The 20,182-nt window shown below is 56.6% G+C and overlaps 1 protein-coding gene across 2 annotated transcripts; it reads left to right on the top strand.

Annotated features, from left to right (window-relative positions):
- The first annotated feature begins 3,648 nt into the window (after positions 1 to 3,648).
- On the top strand, positions 3,649 to 20,182 carry PDK2 (pyruvate dehydrogenase kinase 2). 2 transcript variants are annotated; one of them, XM_079905820.1, is made up of 11 exons: positions 3,649 to 3,924; positions 5,771 to 5,912; positions 13,052 to 13,123; positions 13,471 to 13,655; positions 14,127 to 14,216; positions 14,404 to 14,481; positions 16,835 to 16,911; positions 17,002 to 17,100; positions 17,269 to 17,376; positions 18,046 to 18,159; positions 18,955 to 20,182. In XM_079905820.1, the coding sequence occupies exons 1-11, from the start codon at positions 3,807 to 3,809 to the stop codon at positions 19,093 to 19,095; spliced, it is 1,224 nt and encodes a 407-aa protein (XP_079761946.1). In that variant the 5' UTR covers positions 3,649 to 3,806; the 3' UTR covers positions 19,096 to 20,182. The 2 variants fall into 2 exon arrangements, with proteins under 2 accessions (XP_079761946.1, XP_079761945.1); XM_079905819.1 differs by having other exon boundaries at positions 3,908 to 4,016.

The raw sequence follows: 20,182 nt of genomic DNA, 5'->3' as shown, positions 1-20,182 counted from the left end.
GATCCAGAACATGAGATGAATGAAAAAGACCCGAGTAGACTGGATGGAACCCAAAATGGCTTCTTGGTGGTGAGTGCGCCAGGCCTGGGGAAGAGGTGGTGGAGGGCAGGGTCTGGAAGAAGCAGGAAGCCACTGTGCTGTAGAAGCAGGTAGTCCCGGGGAATGGTGGGGCGAGGCTGGGTGCACAGGTGGAGAGCCGAGAGCCCTCGTCTGGTGGCTAAATTCAGACAAGAACCTGCTTTACTGCCTCAGTTCCCCCACAACTAGCCCTAGGCCCCATGATGAGTCGAGCAAAAGGTGGACCAGTGACACAAGCCCGGAAAAACTGAAAGGTCATAGTATCCATGTCCTAGCCTCTGGGCGGGAGTACCTGGAGTCCTAGTCAGCGGCAGCTCCTCCAGACGTGCTGTTGTCCTGAGTCCACAGCCACAGTCCACAGCGGGTCAAGCTCTCCGCTGCCTCCTCTGCGCTAAGGTTGTCCTAAATCGTGGCACAGGTCCTTCTGTTAATTGTCCCTAAGGCGGTGACCTTTGGCAAGAAAGAAGGCCGGAAATTACCACCCAGAGAAGCCTAGAGGCAGATCTTCAATTCAGCTACGCAGAGCCCTCAGACCCAGCCGCTGTCTCGGGCTCCTCCTGACGTGTCTGCCTTCCTGTGCCAGCTGTCTGCCCTCCCCACTCTCTACCAGAGCCCACCCCCTCACTTTCTGTGCTGGGATTTGTCACTGATTGACAGTGAAATGTCCAATTCCTCCAGGAAAACCCCAGCCCCTACCCAGAGCTCTCAGAACCAGTAACCGGAGACCTCAGTTTGTTTTCCAGAATCTGGGTTATTCACTGGGCCAGGAATAATACACGTGTGGGCTGTGAAAGCCCAGCTCAGGTTGAGCAGAGTTCCGTGCAGTTCGGTCCAGTCCTCTGCAACCACTTCCTGCTGCAGAAAGAAGTGGGATCTCCACATCCCTCTGGCCAGCTTCACAGGCCCAGCCCCCCACCTCCTGTGAGCACCTGTTTGGATACGAACACACCGTCTGTCTCACACACACGGTTGTGAGAATAAGTAGTCATTTTCCAGGACTGGTGCAGCTACCCTTTCATGAAAGAAACATACTGACAGAGATGCAGCAATGTCCGCTTTATAGAAAAGGACCCTTTCTAATGCCAAGCTTCTTGAGCTCCTTGGAGCTGCAGCACCTCCGAACAGTTTCAGAAGAGGGTCTCGGCTTTTATATCACTAAAAGAATCCATAAGGTAATTCTCTTCTCTGGTCACAGGGCTGGATTGCGTTTCCTGGGCCCTCCTGGTTGGATGAGGCCCCGTGAGGCCATTCCGGCCGATGAGTTTTCAGCCGGAGGGAAGGGGATCAATTCTGGGCTGAGACAGTTCATTGCTGGGGGTGCCTCTCCCAGTTCTGCTTCTCCTAACTCTGCTGCTGTGGAAGCCTGTGTTGAGATAAAGCTTTGTCAGGCCTTGACAGCCCCCCACCAACCCACCTTGTACATTTAGTGGGAAATTTGGGAATTGGGGGGGTTTTGTTACCTCCCATCACCTAACCTAGCTGGACTGATACACCACACCACTCCCATTACCACCCTTCAGCCATCTCTGCAGGAGGAATTTAATCCAAGCTCAGAGCCTCATTACGGAAGTCCAGCTCGAAGGGGACGATCATGGGAAATCTCCTCTGTCGCTTACATGTAGCCTCAGAGGTCATGGCCTTTTCCTTGTTACTTTAGTTTTGATAATAATAGTAATAGCTGCTATTTATTCATTATTTACTGTGTGCCAGGCATAGGGCTTGGCTTTTTACATATAGTATTTCATACACTCTTCTGGGCAACTTGAAGACTGCACACACCAACGTTGTCAATGACCTAATGGCTAGCCTGAGGGATGTTCAGTGGTCCTCCCTGATACCTCTGTGGCCTGTCTTCCCAGTGACCCCAACTTCTTTTTTCTCCTTCTTTTCCGTTCAGTGTGCTGGGTGCTGTGCCTGGAGACAGTGCTGAAGACAGTAGTGCTGGAGACAGTGGTGAATAAGACCAAGACAGCCCTGCCCTCGTGGAGCTTAAAGTCTAGTTGGGGAGACGGATGAGTCAGCAGATGATTACCACTTGGTGTGATAAGAGCTAAAATAGTGCTAGGTCAGGAGGCCTAAGGAACTTTTGGAGGGAGCCCATAACCCAGCCTGGGGGGTCAGGGGCCTGAAGAAGGGTAGGTGAAAGTGAGAAGAAAGAATGGTCCATGGGTAAGAGACAGCATTAGCAACAGCGGGGAGATTGGAGGCTGGTTCAAGGCAGTAGATAAGTATGGCTAGGAGTTGAGCAGGGAATGTGGAGAGATGAGGCTGGAGAGTTAGGCCAAATCAGATCATGTGAGAGCTAGAAAGGCTCCAGTAAGAAGTGGAGCGCCATCAAAAGGCTGTGAGCAAGAGAAGTAACACCTTCAGATTTGCAGTTGAAAATGATCCCTGAACCTCTTTCCTCAGCTATAAAATGGGATAAGAGTAGCACAGTAGAGCTGTCTGGAGAATTAAATGAGATGATGCATGCAAACAGTGCCTGGCACATAGGTTATTATTCATTCAGCTAAGAGATCCCTTCCATCGTGACGCCTTGCACGTAGCTCTGCATTGGCTGTAATTGCATTCTGTTATAACTATTATTTACTTATGCAGCTCTCTCTCAAACTGAGAACTGAAATAATCAAGGGAAAAGACCATGTCCCAATCCTGTCTATGTTTCCCGTTCCCAGCATATAAGCCTAGCACCTGTTAGGCACTTGGTGAGTGCCAGACAAGGACTGAAGGGTGAAAAACACCTCAAAGGGGAAAGCGGGAGGGGTGGAGGGAACAGGACTTACGGCGTTCGACCACAAGAGGGCGCGCTATGTTCCCACGAGAGAGCCGGGCTGCTGGGCAAGGCTGTGCTCTCGGCCTCCAGCACAAATCACCTCAAAGGACCTTTCTCTAAAGAAGACCAGGGCAGAAAAGGTTGCTTTCTCAGGTCAAATGAGTAGGGAGTAATAAAATAAAAGTGTTTTGAAAAGTTTATTGTAGCCGCCGCTAGGCGTTAGTTAGGGGGTTGGGTGTTTTTTAACTGGAAAAGCAAAATGCCGCCTTTTCCTGAGCGCTTAGATATTTGTGGAAGTGGGTGGGTTGCATATCTATATGAGGGATTAGCGTGGGCTTGCACCCCGAACCCGAAGTTAGCAAACATTCACAGTCTGAGTCACTCATCAGGACTGGAAACCCACCAGACCCCCTGAGGGAAAGCAGGTGCGTGGAATTCAGGACAGGTGAATCAGACCCCTTTGGGAGGAAAGGAATGCGTTGAAAGCTACCCGGACAATCTCAGGGAAGGCAAGTGAAGGAGATTCAGGGAGGGAGCGGGGAAAGGAAGGAGTGTAAGAGGAAAGGGAATAACGGGCCTCTGGGGAGGGAGGGGTTAACCCGGGCTAGGCGCAGAGGAGGAAGGCGCGTGGTGACGCCCGGGAGGCGGGCTCTCGGCGAGGCCTCTCGAAAACACCAGGCCGCTCCGGGTAAACAACGTGTTAAGGGGGTGGGCCCAGGGGCAGCCACGTGCCGGGGCGAGAGGCTACTGGCTCTCCCGGAGTTGTTTGTGAGCCGCCATTGGCAACGTCGGGGCGCCGCGACGAGCCGATTGGCCGGGATTCGGAGACCCGTCAGGGCCAGGGTGGGGTGTAGGCGGCTGCTGCGGCGCTGGGCCCACCTGGGCCGAACGGAGCGCCAGCGCTACCCGGGCGGGGACCGGAGCCCGAGCCCGAGGCGCGGCCGCCGCCGCCGCCATGCGCTGGGTCCGCGCGCTGCTGAAGAATGCGTCCCTGGCAGGGGCGCCCAAGTACATCGAGCACTTCAGCAAGTTCTCCCCGTCCCCGCTCTCCATGAAGCAGTTTCTGGACTTCGGTACAAGTGGGCGGGAGGCGGCTGGCAGCGAGGGCCCGCGGGGGGTGGAGGTGGAGTGAAGGAGTCCTGGCCATGAAGGATTAACGAGGAGGGTAAGGGAGGCCGAGTGACAGGGAAGGTTTGCTTGCAGGGGTCCAGACAGGAAAGGGTTAACGGGGAGGAAGGGGCCGGCCGCCGGGCTTGAAAGGGTTAAGGGCACCGTTACTGAAGAGACTGAACTGTTAGCAGGAAGGGGGGGGCACTGAGAAGGAAGGGTCCAAGATGTCTTCCTGGGCTTTGTGAGGGGTCTTGGAGAGGAAGGGGCAGTGAGGCGGTGACGTTGGAGCAGGAGGGTGTAACCAGGCACTAAAGGGTTACTGGGGGTTGTCCTGGCGACTCTAAAAGTGAAGGTCAGAGAGGAGATGAGGGGGATGCTGGTGGGGGTAACAAGGCAGCACTGGGAGGCGCAGCCATCTGGAAGGAGACCTGTGCGGGGGTGGGCGCGGAGGGGTCGTTTGGGGGAGGGGGCTCTCTCAGATGAGTCAACAGGAGTGAGGCCCTGGCCGGTCCACCTCCGCGCACTGAAGGAGCTGGCTCCCAGCTGTCCTAGAGGGCAAGGACACTTGCAGATCACATCTGCTGTGGCCTGGCCGCCTTACCCCAGCTGGGCAGGGGTCCGGGGCACCATGAGATGGAGCCAGGTAGCTTGTACCTACCCATCCTTGGCTGCCCCCCTGGGATCCTGGGCCAGGGTCGCCTACCATCAGTGTTCTGGGGGTGGCAAGGCTGTGCCAACGTCGGGACTGAAACAGGCATTGTGTGGACCCTGTCTGTTCACACATGGTGCCAGCTGGAGATCAGGGGGGGTTGCCCGGGTCTCTCAAGAGTTGAGGAGACAGAGCCTGGCTTAGGTTACAGCTGTGTCACTGGTGGGACGGGGCGGGGAGGTGGCAGCCATGATACAGGGCATCTGTTCCCCAAGACTTGTCCGCCTACCCCCCTCCCTGTTTGAGCTCCGCCCTTGTAGGAAGGCCTCCTGAGCCCACTCCCAGCCCCCAGCGTCTGTCCAGTCCAGACTGGCCCCCAGTTAACAGAACTGTCACAGGAGGGAGGGGCTCACAGTAGAGTTTGGTCCCCCACTTGGAGCTCAGTGAGGGAAACAGACCTTCAGAAGGATGGTGACATGCACTGGATGACAGTTAAAAGCGGAACCTGGACTTAGAACCCAGGTTTCCTGACTCTAGGCCATGGCCTCGTGCAGTCCTCTACTCCCTCTTCATTTTCAAGCCAGACCAAGGATCAAAGTATTTGGGCCCCGGTTCTCAGGCCCTGTCTACCTCACAGGTGGGCGAGCATTAACATAGGGCAGCTCTACAGTGGGCATAAAGACCAGCTGGGCCAGAGATGACACTGGGACCCTGCAGCTGCGGTGGTCTGAGCATAGCTCCCCTCAGCCAGAGGGAGCTCATCCCAAGGTAGGGATGGATTTCCCAGGCCCTTCTGCCCACCTGGATCAACCCCCCCCGAAGTGAGTATCTACTAGGAGGGAAAGGAAGAGAAGTGAATAACTTGGGCTGGAGGCAGCTCCCTGTGGGCCCAGGGTGGCCCTTTTCCCTGTGGTTGAAGGCAAGCAGGGTTCAGCTGGGGGTGAGGAGAGGATGCAACCTCTCTAAGGGTTAGGCTGGGTGGTGTGGTGGTCAGTGCAGGGGGGTCAGGAAAGACTCCTTGTCCCATGCCTCCATCTCTTCTCTTCTGAACCCTCAAGGAAATAAAGGATGTAGTGACCTGACCCCGCCCCCACCCCCAAGATGTCCTCTGGCTCCAGTGCTTTGTAACTCTGTGAGCTCACCCTTCCCTCTCCCACCAGGGTCCAGCAATGCCTGTGAGAAAACCTCATTCACCTTCCTCAGGCAGGAGTTGCCCGTGCGCCTGGCCAACATCATGAAAGAAATCAACCTGCTTCCCGACCGGGTGCTGAGCACACCCTCGGTGCAGCTGGTACAGAGCTGGTGAGACCCCTGAATAGGTCCCCGCACCTCCCACCCCATTGTCAGATGCCCCCTGCTCCCAGGAACCTTGAGGGAGGCGGGGAAAGAGGAGAGGCACAGGGACTCCGAGAGGTAGGGGGGTTCCTGCGGTCAAGTGGGAATGTTAGGCCAGAGCAGGGACTCAGATCAAGCTCGTGGCCTCCATGTCTAGGGGACACAGCCCTATACTCACCACCCTCCGTTCTCTGGAAACACAGGATCCACCTAGGAAATCATCATTTTCACAGCCCCAAGCCCAAATCAGGCTAATGTCGGCATTTGCCACCAGCCCTGGTCCTGAAAATCTGGCACCTGTTGGGTAGTATTTACCTGAGGCAACTTAGTGGGAAGCAGACACCGGAAGAAGCTAACCTTCAAATTATATAATCCAAACACATCAGCGTGTTTTGGATGTTGGAAAACACTGGAATAGATGCAAGGATGGCTCAGTACCAACTCCAGAGAGCTTTGGATGGGCAAAGACCAAAGGTTTATTGCACAGAGCAGCAGTAGCAGAGAGAAATCCTCAGTAAAGTTTACTCAGAAACTCTGTCCAGGGATAAGTACCTAAACGCCATTAGCCAGAGGCCAGTCACATGGAGAAGGAGCAAGAATTTGCTGTGTAACTGGGTATGTAAATGCGTCATCATGGCTGATCTTCAGTGGCGTGTGTGCAGAAATCTTGCCCTTGCTTCTGGCGGTGGCAGGTGTGGTGTGACTGTGGTTTCCTTTCGGATTCGCGGCATCCACACCTACTTCGAGCCCAGTGCCGTGTTAGGTTAAACAGGCAGCAGCGGCCCTCAGGGAGCCTGTGATCGCATGGCGGGGAGTAGAAGAGGGCAAACTAAGAGCTACACAGTGGCAGGAGCAGGAAGCCGCTGAAAAGTTAGCTTTATTTAAATTAAAAGCGAAGTATTATTTTAAAATAACATTGATTGGGTTTTTTCCCCTCGTTGCGGAAGTATGACATGTTCACGTTGACACCTGGAGAACACAGAAAAGTAGATAAAAGGGAACGCCAACCACTACCCTCCACCCCTTAACCACACACTGTTAAGGTTTTGTAAGTGCCCTTTATTGGTGCCCTTCCAGCTTTTTTCTATGCATGAATATGCATATGCATGACTTACTCTAATTAAACGAGGATAAGGTAAGGAAGGACCAGGTACATGATGTGTGCACAGTGAATTTCAGTTGAATCAGAAAGTTGTGGGGCAGTTGAAATGGACGCAGAGAGGAGGTGACGTGTCACTGGGCCTTACAGGGTACCTAACTGAACCCTGACCTAGAAGGGAGGGAAGGGCATTCCAGGCCAAAGGAACTGCTTGTGCAAAGGCGCAGAGGCCGGAGAGGGCCCGGCTGGGGCACCTGAGCGCTCACTTTGTGGATACAGTGCTGTTACTGCAAGCGGTGAAGGTGGACGGGGGGACAGAGGGCAGAGCCTGATTTGCATGTGGCCCAACAAGGTCACCCCTCGCTGGGCCCTGTCCCTTAGAGGTCCAAGACCTCTGAGCCAACTGGCATTTCCTGCCATCGGGCAGTGTGGAAGGCATGGGGAGGGACGGAAGGTACCATCTGTTCTCCCCAGCCCTCCTCCGGCTGAGTCACCTGGCTGCCTCTCCAGCTGGTCCCTGACTCCAGGCCCCTCCCTGGACACCGTGTTCCTAGAAGAGTCAGGGGATGTGGGGAGGGAGGGCAGGGAGCTGCTGAACTGCCCGCGATGCCCCCGAGGCCCCCAGAGTCCCTTCCTGAAACGCGGTTACACGTGTCGGGGGGCTTGGCCTGACGTTTTTCTTCCCTCAGAGCTGGGAAGTAATGTCCAGCAGCAGCAGGAGGGAGTGAAGTTAGACAAAAGGGAAGACTTCCCAGTGCATGACTCACTTAGAGGGGAGCAGGCCAAGGTATTGCTAGAGTGTGCTGACACACTGAAGAGACGGCCTGCTGAGACTGTTCCCGGAGAATGGGCATCAGCTGCAGCAAGAGAGACTGTGGTCTGAGGGAAGGAAGGACTCTCTGAGGCGGCTGCCTGTGAGAGAGGGCAGACCTCCCTATCTGGGGGAACCCCCTTGCCAGCTTGGATGATAGAGGCGGTGGAGGTGGGTAGAGTTTGCAGGAGAGGAGGGGGACGACCTATCAGAGAGCCTGGCAAGAGGCCCGCTAGCCTCAGAGTCTGATGAGTGAGGAGCAAAACCTCCCCTTTGGAAATGGACAAGCCCTGAGCACCTGCTCTCTGGAGGAGCAGAGGTAATAGTTAATCTGTGGCAACAGCTAATGGAGTTTCTGTTCAGCTGGGGAAAGGTTCCAGGCAGGAATCACTGTGGGCAAGTGGAGAATTCCTGGCTCTAAACAAACCTGATGTATTATTTCAACCGGACAGACTTGGTGTTGTGGGAACCTGTTTTGGAAGTGACTGGAAGGTAGAGGAAAGCCCTGGGTGGTGGCGCCGGCATGCCTGACTCTGAGGCTTGGCTTTGCTGCTTGCTAGACACTTAATGTTTGGTCAACCACGTGGCCCCTCTGAGCCTCGGCTTCCTCATCTGTAAAATGGGGATCCGTTCTGTTGCTAAGGGTCAGATGCCACTGCTGGCTGTGAAAGTACACGGAACTCTCTAAGCGTGAGTGATGTCTGCGAGCTTCTGGCAACAGCACCTCCGGGACAAAGACGATGTGCTGTGGCAGAGGTTCTCTTCACAGCGTAGTAATAATAATGATGACGATGACAGAAGCAGACATGCCTGGAGCCGTTCTAAGCGTGTCCACGTATTAACTCATTTAACTTCACAACAGCCTGATGAAGTAGGCCTTGTTCTTATCCCCATTTTGTAGACGAGGAAACTGAGGTTCAGAGAGAGTAAGAAACTTGTCTGAGCTCATTCAGGTAATAACTGGTAGAGCCAGGATCCCAGCCCAGGCTCTGTGATCTGGAGGCTGCGTTCTTGAAGGGAAAGGAGAGAACCGCGTTCTGGGACAGTGACCAGGAGTCAGAGATTTCTAAGCTCGCAGAGCAAGTCAGTGGGAAAGTAGATTTTCTTTACAGAGAGGGTTTGATGGCTAGTATTGTGGGGGCACAGAGGGGTAACCTTGCCTCCTCTCAGGAGAGAAAGACAGCCTGAGGAAGGGCGTGGAGTCGGTGGGGATGTACTTCGAGAAAAGGGAGGGTTGAGTGATGACTGCAGAGTAGAATCAAACGACAGCGAGTCCCTCCTGTCACCAGTAGAGCCTTTGCAGGGCTGTAGGGAAGGGGGTGGCAGGGGGTGTCACCAGCACCTTCTCTGAACTTCCCTCGCGTCAGCAAGGTATGTAGACCCCAAACCCAGTCCTTGCCCTTGAAAAGAATGACCACCTCACAGGTTCCGGGCGCCCAGGGCCAAACCCTGCCATTGAATCCCTCAGCCGCCACTTACGTAATCAGAATGGAGACCCGGGCACCAGCATCGTCTCCTCTAATCCGCGCCTGCTGCTACGAAGCCCACTTCACACACGGGAACCTGAGTGGCACCGCCAGCAATGGGACCCAGGTCGGCCTGGCTCAGGGCCGTGCCCATCACCCCTCCACAAGCAGCTTCCAGATAGATGGAGGACACGTCTGCCCCCTCTCCCCTCCTCGCAGGGCCTTGGCCTTGTTCACACCCCTGGTCCCCAGCGGCTGTGGACACTAGTACGTGGTGCACACACACCCGCAGGCGCCCAGACTCACACATGCTTACCACTCCTCTGCCCCCACGCAAGGCTGCACACGCCTCCTCCCCAGCTGCCGGGCACTCATTCCGACACCCACGCTCACACGCGCGCGCACACACACGCGCACACGCACACACACATGCTCACACACACACCCACGCTCACACAGACGCGCGCGCACACACACACACGCTCACACACGCGCACCCACACACTCACACACACACACGCTGTCTCGCTCCCTCCTCTCTCCGTTTTCCACTCCTCCCAGCTCCTAAATCCAGGGCTCTGGAATGGCTGGAAAGCCCCAGAGGCACGGTTTGGGGCTTCCACATTACCTCGGTGGAGGGGAGGGGAAGGAAGCTCTAGATCTCACCCAGGAAGTCCTGGGCGGCCTTGTTTACTGTTGGGGTCGGCAGGCCAGGCCTTCCCTAGGGCGTCACATTGGCCCCACTGCCTGCTCTGCCAGGCCCGGGGCAGGCTGCGCATCTGTCATTGCACCACTGGTCCAGACCAGTGTCCAAGCCCAGCTCTTTCTCTGGCCCTCGGGGGTGGGCAGCCCAGGAGCCAGCGTCACTCCTTCCCCAGCGTCTTTCCCTGTTTAGGACCAAGATCTGGCCCAGGGCTGAGGTCTGGTCTGCCAGGCCCTTGGGGGGCTTCAGGCCAGAGTCAAGGTTCCCCTGGGAGAATCTTTGTCATCCTCTCCTCTTCCTTCCAAGAGTACACTCAGGACCACTGCCCTGAAGGAATGGCCCTGCGAGGGGGGCAGGCAGGGATTCTAAACCCTGCTTCACAGTCAGGAGACGGAGGCCCGAGGCTGCCGCTCTCCCCAGAGCCCTGCCCGCAGGCGCTGCTCGTTTGTTGCCAGTCCATCCTGGTGCCCTTTGTTCTACTTCACTGGCCACGTGACAGCGCCCTGTGGTTCATTAGGCAGCCCCAGAGGGGCGGGGCCCGCAGCGAGAGCGCTCACCCTACCCTCGCCCCCGCTCCTGGCCAAGCTGGTCAGGGGCCCCTAGCTCTCTCTGCTTAGCCCAGGGTCTTGGGAAGGGGTTCCAGGGCCCCCACCCCTCAGCTGGTCTCCTCGCTCTCCTCTCTCTGCCTGTCCCCACCATTGCATACTCGCAGGTTCTCCTCCCAAATCCCCTCTCCCTCTAAGAATCCCATGAGCCTGACGCTTTCTTCTGGGTGTGGTCAAGGAATGAGGGATAACACAGGCCTGTGAGAGAGGATCCCAGCTCTGCATGTTAACTTCCTCATCTGTAAAATGGGTCTAGCGGTAGCACCCCCCCAACACACAGGGTCACTGTGGAGGTCAAAGTAGGGGAACACAGAGCAGAGCCCTGGCACAAGGCCGGCGCCAGTAGCTGCTGGGCCGCCTTCACCAGCAGCATCGCTGTTGGGACCGGTGTAGACAGTGAGCACTTGACCGTGTGGTGTAGACTTGGCATCAGACAGACCTGGGTTGGAATCCCAGTGCGAATGCTTACTGTGTGGCCTGGGGCATATTACCTGCCCTCTCTGAGCTGGTTTCCTTGTCTGCAAAAGGGGGGAAATACCACGTGCTCATGAAGGCTGCTGGGAGGTGAGAGACCCTGTGTAGACTCTGAGCTCTAACAGTCACTGGGTAAGTGTCGTCTGTTCTTATTCTCCAGGGAGCCTGCGGTGAGGCCGAAGGAGGGCCGCTCTGTCTGCTGGGGCTGCGGGGGTACTGAGGGGGAGCTGATCTCCTCTGCTGTCGGCTCCGCCTACCAGTGACTACGCCACCTCTTGCCAGGCGTCGTGCCGGGCCCTGGGTGGGGAGGGCAGGCAGGCGCAGCAGGGCGAGCACGGCCCCATTCCTGCCATCAGTGGCCGTCCAGAGCGTGACAGATTCAGACATGGTGTGATTCCGAGTCTTTGCCCAGTACAACCAGGAGAAGTGTGTCGTGTGCCGCCTGGGGACCCAGAGGGTGCACTCAGCTGTTGACAGTGTCTGAACCACTGTTCGAAACAAGAGCAAACGTTTAGAGAGTGCTCACTGTTTGCTGGGCACCGTGTTAATTATCACATTTAATTCTAACCAGAAAGCAGTGACAGCAGTAGGTCCAAAACGCTTCCTTTTCTGATGAGCAAACTCAGGCCCAGAGAGGTTCCATGACTTACCCAGAGCCACGCAACTCAAAGTGGAAAAACCCAGCCAGGAACTCGGCAGAGCCAGCTTCAAAGCTAGCCCTTTTACCCTCTTCTCTACTGGTTTAAGCAGCAGAGGGGAGAGTAGCAGCTAGTGGGTGGAGGGGGCAGGGCACTCCAGGCAGAGGGAACCGCAGGCCCCACGGGCTGAGCACTTCGAGCAGCCAGCACTGTACAGTGGCAGGTGCGCTGGAGGCCGGTCTTCGCTATACTACCTCCCAGCTGTGGAGCTGCTTCAGGCCTCAGTTGAGGAGACTGTGAAATGGGGCTAATTACTGCCGTTCTTACCTGTCAGGGTCAAAGCACTGTGTACCTGGGAATGCTTCCGACTGTGGTGGGGGCCTCTTCTAGAGACACTGTTAGGCCCCGGGGGCCCTCCCCCCCCCCCCCCCGCCCCGGTCAGAGCTCTCGGTGGCCCCTCCTTCCTGCCGGCTGGAAGTGTTTCTGCCGGAGAGAGGCTCAGCTCTCCGCCTTCCCCAGGAGAATGGGCTGTCGCGGGCTGAGGCGTTAGCAGGGAAGCAGTGGCGTCCTGCCTCGCAGTAGGGGCGGGGGGGACAGTGGCTCCAGGTTGGCACCATCTGGGCAGCCCGGGTCGCTTCAGGCTCTCCGTGGGCCCCAGCCCTACCCAGTGTCAGAGCTGGGCATGCCCACCCCACCCCGAGTCCTTCCCACCCACCATTTACAATCCAGTTCCCTAGGAGCCTGCACAGCTCCTGGTGCCTGGAGTCGGGAGTATAAGGCTGTCATCTTCCTCCCGGAACCCCTGCTCTGGGAGAGCTCTGGGCCTCCCTGAACCCCTGGTCTGGGAGAGCTCTGGGCTGGCCACTCTGCCCCCGTGCCCGTGGGATGCAGAAACAACCCTGCGGGACAAACACTAAGATCTGCTTCCACGACGGGCCCTGGGGAGCTAAGTGCCTCGCCCCAGCCTGCCCTCACTGCTGGTCTCGGGCAAGGCCCCTCTCCGGTCTGGGCCTCAGTCTCCTAATCCGGGAGACCTGTGGGTGGGGTGGTCACCAAACCCCCTTTGAGGACTGGTATTCTAGGATGTCAAGCAGAGGCGCTCTAGGTACCAACAAATTAGAGACTTTCTTGCATAACTCGCGGTGTCGTTGGGGAGACTCACGTACGGAGGGAGCAGAGTGAGAGAACCCACGCGGCCCAGCTCTGGGCGGCGCCCACTGGAGGCGCAGGACGGAAGCAGGGTCAGCAGAGTCGGGTGTGCCGGGGCCCGGCCTGGGGCTGAGGCGTCCCCCGCCCCCTCCCGCACACAGGTATGTCCAGAGTCTCCTGGACATCATGGAGTTCCTGGACAAGGACCCTGAGGACCATCGGACCCTGAGCCAGTGAGTGAGGCCTCGGCTGGGGGCGGGAGGGCAGGTGTGGGCCACGGCCCCGGGGGCAGAAATGCCAGCGGGATGAAGGAAATGCCCCCACCCTCAGGGGTGTCCAGTCTGAGGGGGCAGACAGCCCCCGATCCTTGGTGTGCCCTGAGTCTGATGGGGGGACCCAGGCCCCGCCCCTGTGGAGCTCCCAGGCCGTCAGGCAGGCGGTGGGAGATTTGGGGTGGGCTTCCGGAGGAGTGGGCTGGGGAGAGTCAAGTGGGTGAAGGCACCATGGAGAGAAGCGGGGTGCTTCTGAGGGTGTCCCAGGGCTGGGGCAGGGTGAGGGCCAACGTGTACCCCCATCGCAGGTTCACCGACGCCCTGGTCACCATCCGGAACCGCCACAATGACGTGGTGCCCACCATGGCGCAGGGCGTGCTGGAGTACAAGGACGCCTACGGTGACGACCCCGTCTCCAACCAGAACATCCAGTACTTCCTGGACCGCTTCTACCTCAGCCGCATCTCCATCCGCATGCTGATCAACCAGCACAGTGAGCGGGCGCGGGGCCGGTCGCTGTTCGCATGTTTACAGAAGGCAAAACCGCGTCGCCTCTTTACGCGGCGTTCGTAAAAGTCTCTTTACGTTAGGACACAGGTGGTTGTCTGGTGTTTCTTACTCCAGGAGTATTAACTATGATTGTTGAGAAATCGTAGCCAGTCATTAATTACACAAGAAGGTAAAAATTATTTTTAAATGTATAGCAAAAGAGAAGACTAAATATAACGTAGAATGTATGGGGAGGAAACTTCTGAGAAGACTTGCTTCAGGCCTACAAAGGTCCAAGACTGGCCTGGGCCAGGGCTGGAGGGGCCAGGGGTCAGGGGTCAGGGGAGAGAGGGTGGGGGGGGGCGGCATCAGGGTCAGAAGTGTCAGAAGTAGAGGTGGAGCACTGGAGAACCGGGGGGAGGGAGCGCTGGGGTTGTGTGGCCCCGCTAACCGCGCCCGCCCTCCCCGCCCGCAGCCTTGATCTTTGACGGCAGCACCAACCCAGCCCACCCCAAACACATCGGCAGCATCGACCCCAACTGCAGCGTCTCTGAGGTGGTGAAAGGTGAGCTGTCCCCACCGTGCCTGGCCCACAGAGGAGCCCCAGTGATCCCCCAATCTTACCTGGCCAGACGGTGACCCATTCCCCAGTGGGTGGGGGCCACGTCCCCATGGGTTCAGTGTTGGTGCCAAGAGGACTGCCTGCTGGGGAGAGGTCACCCCATTCCCTGATGACCCCTCTCTTCTCTCAGATGCCTACGACATGGCCAAGCTCCTGTGTGACAAGTATTACATGGCCTCACCTGACCTGGAGATCCAGGAGATCAATGGTGAGGGAGTGAGGCTGTGTGTCTGCCTGTCTGTCTGTCTAAGCGCTGGGCACATGGGAGAGGAAAGTGAGGTGGGACTCAGGAAATGAACTGTTACCTGGATGAGAGAGAAGCAGAGCTATTATTGTATTATTATTATTAATTTATCTGGTAAATATTTATTAAGCAGTAAACCCAACAGGCAAGGTCCCCGTTCCCACGGAGCTTACATTCTCGGTACTGGGGAGGTTGGGGAATGGGACCTTTAACCAAGGAACAAATAACAAACAAGATAACTTCAGGTCATGATAAGTGACAGGAAGGAAACACAATGGGGTAACGTGACAGTGATGGATAGGAGCAGTGTATTAGGTGGGAAATGAGTTTGGCTGTCTTCCCAAAATCCAAAAACTGGTTTAATTTGAGAGAGAGGTTTCCGTCTCCCCAGCCCCTGGGGTAGAATGGTGAAAGCTGGCTACCCACCCTCATGTCTCAGTTCCAGCCTGGAGAAGGGGAAAGAGGATGTAGAAGGCAGGGCCTAAGAGCTGAACACAGCACTTTCCTACGTCTCCCAGCTGCAAGGGAGGCTGGGAATTTAGTCTCTAGCTGGGTAGTCACGTGCTAGTCAAAACTTCAGGGGAGGGAGGCATCTATTACTAAAAGAAGAAAGGGAATAACGGATACAAGAGGATGGCTACAAGGGTCCTACTTTGGATGGGGTAGTCAAGGACCAGAAGGAACAGTGTGGTGGGGTTAGGAGATTAAAGGGGTGATGGGTGGGAGAGAGGCTAGGCATGCAGGGCCAGTGGACCACAGACAGGAGCTGGGATTTTGAGAACAGCAGAAAGCCACCGGAGGTTTGAAGCCCGGTGATGACAGGATCTGAGTAACATTCTAAAGATACTTAGAGGGGGCTTCCCTGGCGGCACAATGGTTAAGACTCCGTGCTCCCAATGCAGGGGGCCCAGGTTCGATCCCTGGTCAGGGAACTAGATCCCACATGCATGTCGCAACTAAGGAGCCTGTGAGCCGCAACTAAGGAGCCCACCTGCCAAAACGAAGACCCAGTGCAACCAAATAAATATTAAAGAAAAAAAAAGATGTTTAGAGGTTGGAGGAGGCAGGAGAGGACACAGGAAGACCAGTTAGGAGGTCACTGCAGATTCAGGCAAGGGGAAGGGAAGGCAGCAGAGAGGAAAAGAAGGGGGTGAACTGGATAAATGCCTTGGAGGTGCAGGGGTGAGGAGGATCAGGGCCTCTACCCTCCCCTCCACCCACCTGCTCCTCAGCCACCCTGGCCTGTGGGCCAGAAACCTGAGGTGTTCACACCTCTGTGCCTGGAAGTCGCACTGCCCACATCCTAGTCTTTCCTTAAGACCTGGATCAAGTCCACCTCCTCTGAAAAGCCTTCCCAGGAAGAGTTAGGCACCGCCTGCGCCAGGTGTGCCTCTAAATTGCACTGTTTGCATTACTTGGCGGAAACCAAAGGGCAGAGACAGGCCGCTTTACTTCAGGATCCCTGGGGTCAAGCCCAGGGCCTAGCACACAGCTCTGGGTACAACACCTAATGTGAAAGTCAGTTGTGCGTTTCTCTGTCTAGACTTGAATTTCTGAGAGGGTAGGATTGAATTTTATTCAACTTTATGTCTCCACTGCTCAGCACAGGGCCCGAGTTTCCTTCCTTCATTGATCCACTCACATTTACTGAGCTTCTGCTACATGCAAAGCTCTGTGCCAGGCACCAGGAAGAGACACTCAGTCTATAAAACCAAGAAAACTCTCCAGGATAGAGTGATTCTTGGGAAGTAGGATGCTGGTGTCAAAATCACCTGGGCAGCCCCCTCCCCTCTCCTCTGGGTGAACAGGCTCTACAGGGGATTCTGGTATCAAGGTGAACGCTAGTAGGCTACATTTAGGATAGACAGATATTATTTGGGTGGATGAATGATGGATAGATGGGTAGATAAACAGTGGATGAATGGAAGGATGGATCTGTACTTTGAATGAATGGATAGATGGGAAAGAGATGTTTGAACAGATACATAGATCGAGGGACAATTGGATGGTTGGGTGGACATCGAATGGGTAGATAGAGGAACGAATAGATATTGAATGGATATGACTATGAATGGATGGATAATGGATGGCTGGACGGACAGACAGACACTGTACAATGGATGGATATTATACAGAGAGAGAGAGGGATGAATGGACACTGAATGAACGGCTAGACGGATGAACGAATGAGCAGATGGATGGACGATGGAGGGACAGTGGTTGGTGGTTGAGTGCTGGGTGCTGGATGCTGGTGAATGAATGCTGAATGCTGACCTCCTGACAATTTCCTGATCTGTGGTTTGGACTTCCCTGGCAGCATCCAACTCCAAACAGCCAATTCACATGGTCTATGTCCCCTCCCACCTCTACCACATGCTTTTTGAACTCTTCAAGGTGAGGAGGCTGGGGGATGGTCCTTTGTGGGGGGTGGGAGTGGTGGGGTCTAGGTTGCTCTCACTGTGTCTTACCCCTTTTCCACCACAGAATGCCATGCGAGCGACTGTGGAAAGCCATGAATCCAGCCTCACTCTCCCACCTCTCAAGGTCATGGTGGCCTTGGGCGAGGAAGATCTTTCCATCAAAGTATGTGACCCTTGACTTTGGGGACCAGAGAGCAGTGGTGTGGAGACTTCCCTCCTGCCAGGAGATGGGCTGAGGGAAGCCCCTGGGGGTGAGGAAGATCTGAGAAGGTCGGGTGGGGTGTGGAGAGAACTGAGGTCTGGAGACCCTGACGTGTCCCACGTCCCCCAGATGAGTGACCGAGGTGGGGGTGTTCCCTTGAGGAAGATTGAGCGCCTCTTCAGCTACATGTACTCCACGGCCCCCACGCCTCAGCCTGGCACCGGGGGAACCCCACTGGTGAGACGGCTTCTCTCTGGCTCCCCCCACTGGCCTCCTGAAGGATGCCTGTTGGCCTTTGGGTCTCTTATCAAATTGTCACTCTTGCCCATCTCTCGCTTCCCTACCTCCCATGGTCCCTCCGTCCTTGTGTGGCTGTGTGTGAGTCTGAGTCTGGGCCTCCCTGCTCTTCCTGTCTCTCCCAGCCTGTACCTACCTACCTATCTGTGGGTGTCTTCTGTCTGTCACTGTTGCTCAACTCTCCCTTCCCCTCTCTCTCTCCACAAGTAACTACCTCTCTCTTGGAGTTGTTCAGCTTACCAACACCTCCCTGTCCGTTCCCAGCAGAGTAGGCAGAGCTGGGTGTGGGAAATTGAGACAGAGAGGTGCCCCGTGACCTGCCCAGACCCCTGGCTACCAGTCCCGAGCCCCTCTCCCTGCCCTGCTTACTGCTCCCCACCCGCCCCATGCTCCGCAGCCTTCCTCCCTCTGCCAGACCGATTTCCTTTATCCCACGGTCCCCACCTTGCCTCAGAGCTGTCCCTTTCTCATGTCCCCTCCCCACCCCAGTTCTGGGAGTCCCCGTGCACGACCCCAGCTTGGCCCTCCTCACTCAGCACATCGGGTCCCTGCAGTTCCAGGAAGCCCAGGGCCAGTGTCTCCTCACGCTCCCTTCTCACCCCCTTGCAGGCTGGCTTCGGGTATGGGCTCCCTATTTCCCGCCTGTATGCCAAGTACTTCCAGGGGGACCTGCAGCTCTTCTCCATGGAGGGCTTTGGGACCGACGCTGTCATCTATCTCAAGGTGAGTGCCCCTGCCTGCAGAGTCTGGCTGGGGGAGTTTGCTGATAGGTCGGGCCTGTTATTAGGTTTCTTTTCCATCCCTCCAACCTTTTCCTGATTCCAAACTGAGAATCAGAGCGAAGCTATAGTTCCCAGCCACCAGGCACTCCTAAGTTGGCAGGCAATTTCAGGGAGTCTGTGGTTTGCATGAGTAAGACCCTGTTCTGGGAACCCTTGACTTGCTAGACTCAGAAGGAAATGGGGTGGGGGGGGGCGCTTCCCTGGTGGCGCAGTGGTTGAGAGTCCGCCTGCCGATGCAGGGGACACGGGTTCATGCCCCGGTCCGGGAAGATCCCACATGCCGCGGAGCGGCTGGGCCCGTGAGCCATGGCCGCTGAGCCTGCATGTCCGGAGCCTGTGCTCCGCAACGGGAGAGGCCACAACAGTGAGAGGCCCGCGTACTGCAAAAAAAAAAAAGGAAAGGGGGGACCACAGAGAACTCCTGATTCAGCTCAGGGGGGAGACTGAGGCCCAGAGCTGGTGACCTTGTTCAGGGTCACAGAGCCTAGCCTCCTTCCTATCCCTCCCTGACCTTTAAGTGAACAGCCTTCTTGAATGGGCAGGAGCGAGCCACAGAAGGGACAGACCCTTTCATGGGTCTTTCCGGGTTAGTCATCTCAGCCCGTGTCTGGCACTTGGCTGGGCTAACATGTGGGCCACAGTCAGCGGCCACCAGAGTGTACCGGGGCAAGGCTGGTGTGCCGAGGAGGGGGCAAGGCGCAGGGAAGCAGGAGAGGCTGACCCTGATGCCGTCCAGGCCCTGTCCACGGACTCGGTGGAGCGCCTGCCCGTCTACAACAAGTCAGCCTGGCGCCACTACCAGACCATCCAGGAGGCCGGCGATTGGTGTGTGCCCAGCACGGAGCCCAAGAACACGTCCACGTACCGTGTCAGCTAGAGGCCGCCCCACTCATCTGCGCCCAGGAGCATGGACTGCTGTCTCTGCATCCGGCCACCATGGTGACCCTCCCTGTCCCCACCCCAGGTTGGGGGAGGCTCTCCCTGATGACCAGCTTCTTGGCTCTGTGGAAATCACTGCGGTGACCGGTCTGTGGTGGCCCCTAAGGGCCAATCTCTGTCCCTGTGGAGACTCCTAGGGGATCTCCCTGGGTCCAGTCTCTGTGGGCAATGCCTGAGGATTGGGGGATGCCTCCACCCTGATAGGGTGTCCCAGAGATACATTTCCATGGCATTCTTTCTCTCTGAGCCCAGAGCTGCCACTTCTCTGCTGGGGGTCCTAGGTCCCCCTCACTGCCTTCCACAGCCCTGGCCTTCCAAGTGGACACCCCTGCTTGCCTTATTCCCTTGGCCCGTGCCGGTACCCTGGCCCTGGTCTGGTGTCAGTGTTAGGAAGGGGCCAGGTACCCGCCACATCTGGCATAGGGGGAGGGGACCCTTGGTTGGGGACCTGGTCCTACAGTCTCTTTCTCCACTGAGTTTAAGGTCAAAGTTAGGGGGGAGGGGTTTCTCACCTGGGGCTCACCCCTAAAGCCGAGGAGCCTGGGAGGACCCAGAGCTTGGCCGTCCAGCCAAGCTGCTTGAAGCCTGCAGGTGGCCCCAGCGACGTTTCTGCCGCCGCCCGAGCCCTTCCCCTGCATGTCCTCACATGCGTCCACCTGCCTGCCACACACGGTCCCCCACCGAGCTCCAGACCCCAGTTCCCACTGTGCCCGCGTGTGCTTGGGGTGGCTTTCTCCCTAGAATGTTGTGTGTACATAGCTAGTTTTATAGCCCTTTCCCTTAGCACACAGGGGGTTAAAGTTGTGTGCTCCTCCCAGTGGCTGTGATGGTGACAGTGACATCCACAGTAAAGAGGAGATCGAATGAGACTGCAGCCCTGCTGCTTTCCTGGGGGAGGGAGATCCTCACGTATAAACGCATACAGACTGCAGCCCCTGTGACCAACACATGACGCGCTCGGGACACCTGATCCCGGCTCAGGACGTGGTTCAGTGCGTGCCGAGTGTAACAGCGGCCACAGCTGT

The sequence above is a fragment of the Stenella coeruleoalba genome (assembly GCF_951394435.1).
Source record: "Stenella coeruleoalba genome assembly, chromosome: 19".
Taxonomy (NCBI): domain Eukaryota; kingdom Metazoa; phylum Chordata; class Mammalia; order Artiodactyla; family Delphinidae; genus Stenella; species Stenella coeruleoalba.
The sequence above is the reverse complement of the archived record's forward strand: the minus strand, read 5'-3'. Positions and strand labels throughout refer to the sequence as shown.

What these genes read in the sequence shown, in the direction of transcription:
- PDK2 (XM_079905820.1), top strand. Translation starts at nt 3,807, where the DNA reads ATGCGCTGGGTCCGCGCGCTGCTGAAGAATGCGTCCCTGGCAGGGGCG. An exon ending in GTGCAGCTGGTACAGAGCTG is followed by an intron (nt 5,913 to 13,051) that starts GTGAGACCCCTG and finishes TCCCGCACACAG; the next exon opens with GTATGTCCAGAGTCTCCTGG. An exon ending in ACGCTGTCATCTATCTCAAG is followed by an intron (nt 18,160 to 18,954) that starts GTGAGTGCCCCT and finishes GATGCCGTCCAG; the next exon opens with GCCCTGTCCACGGACTCGGT.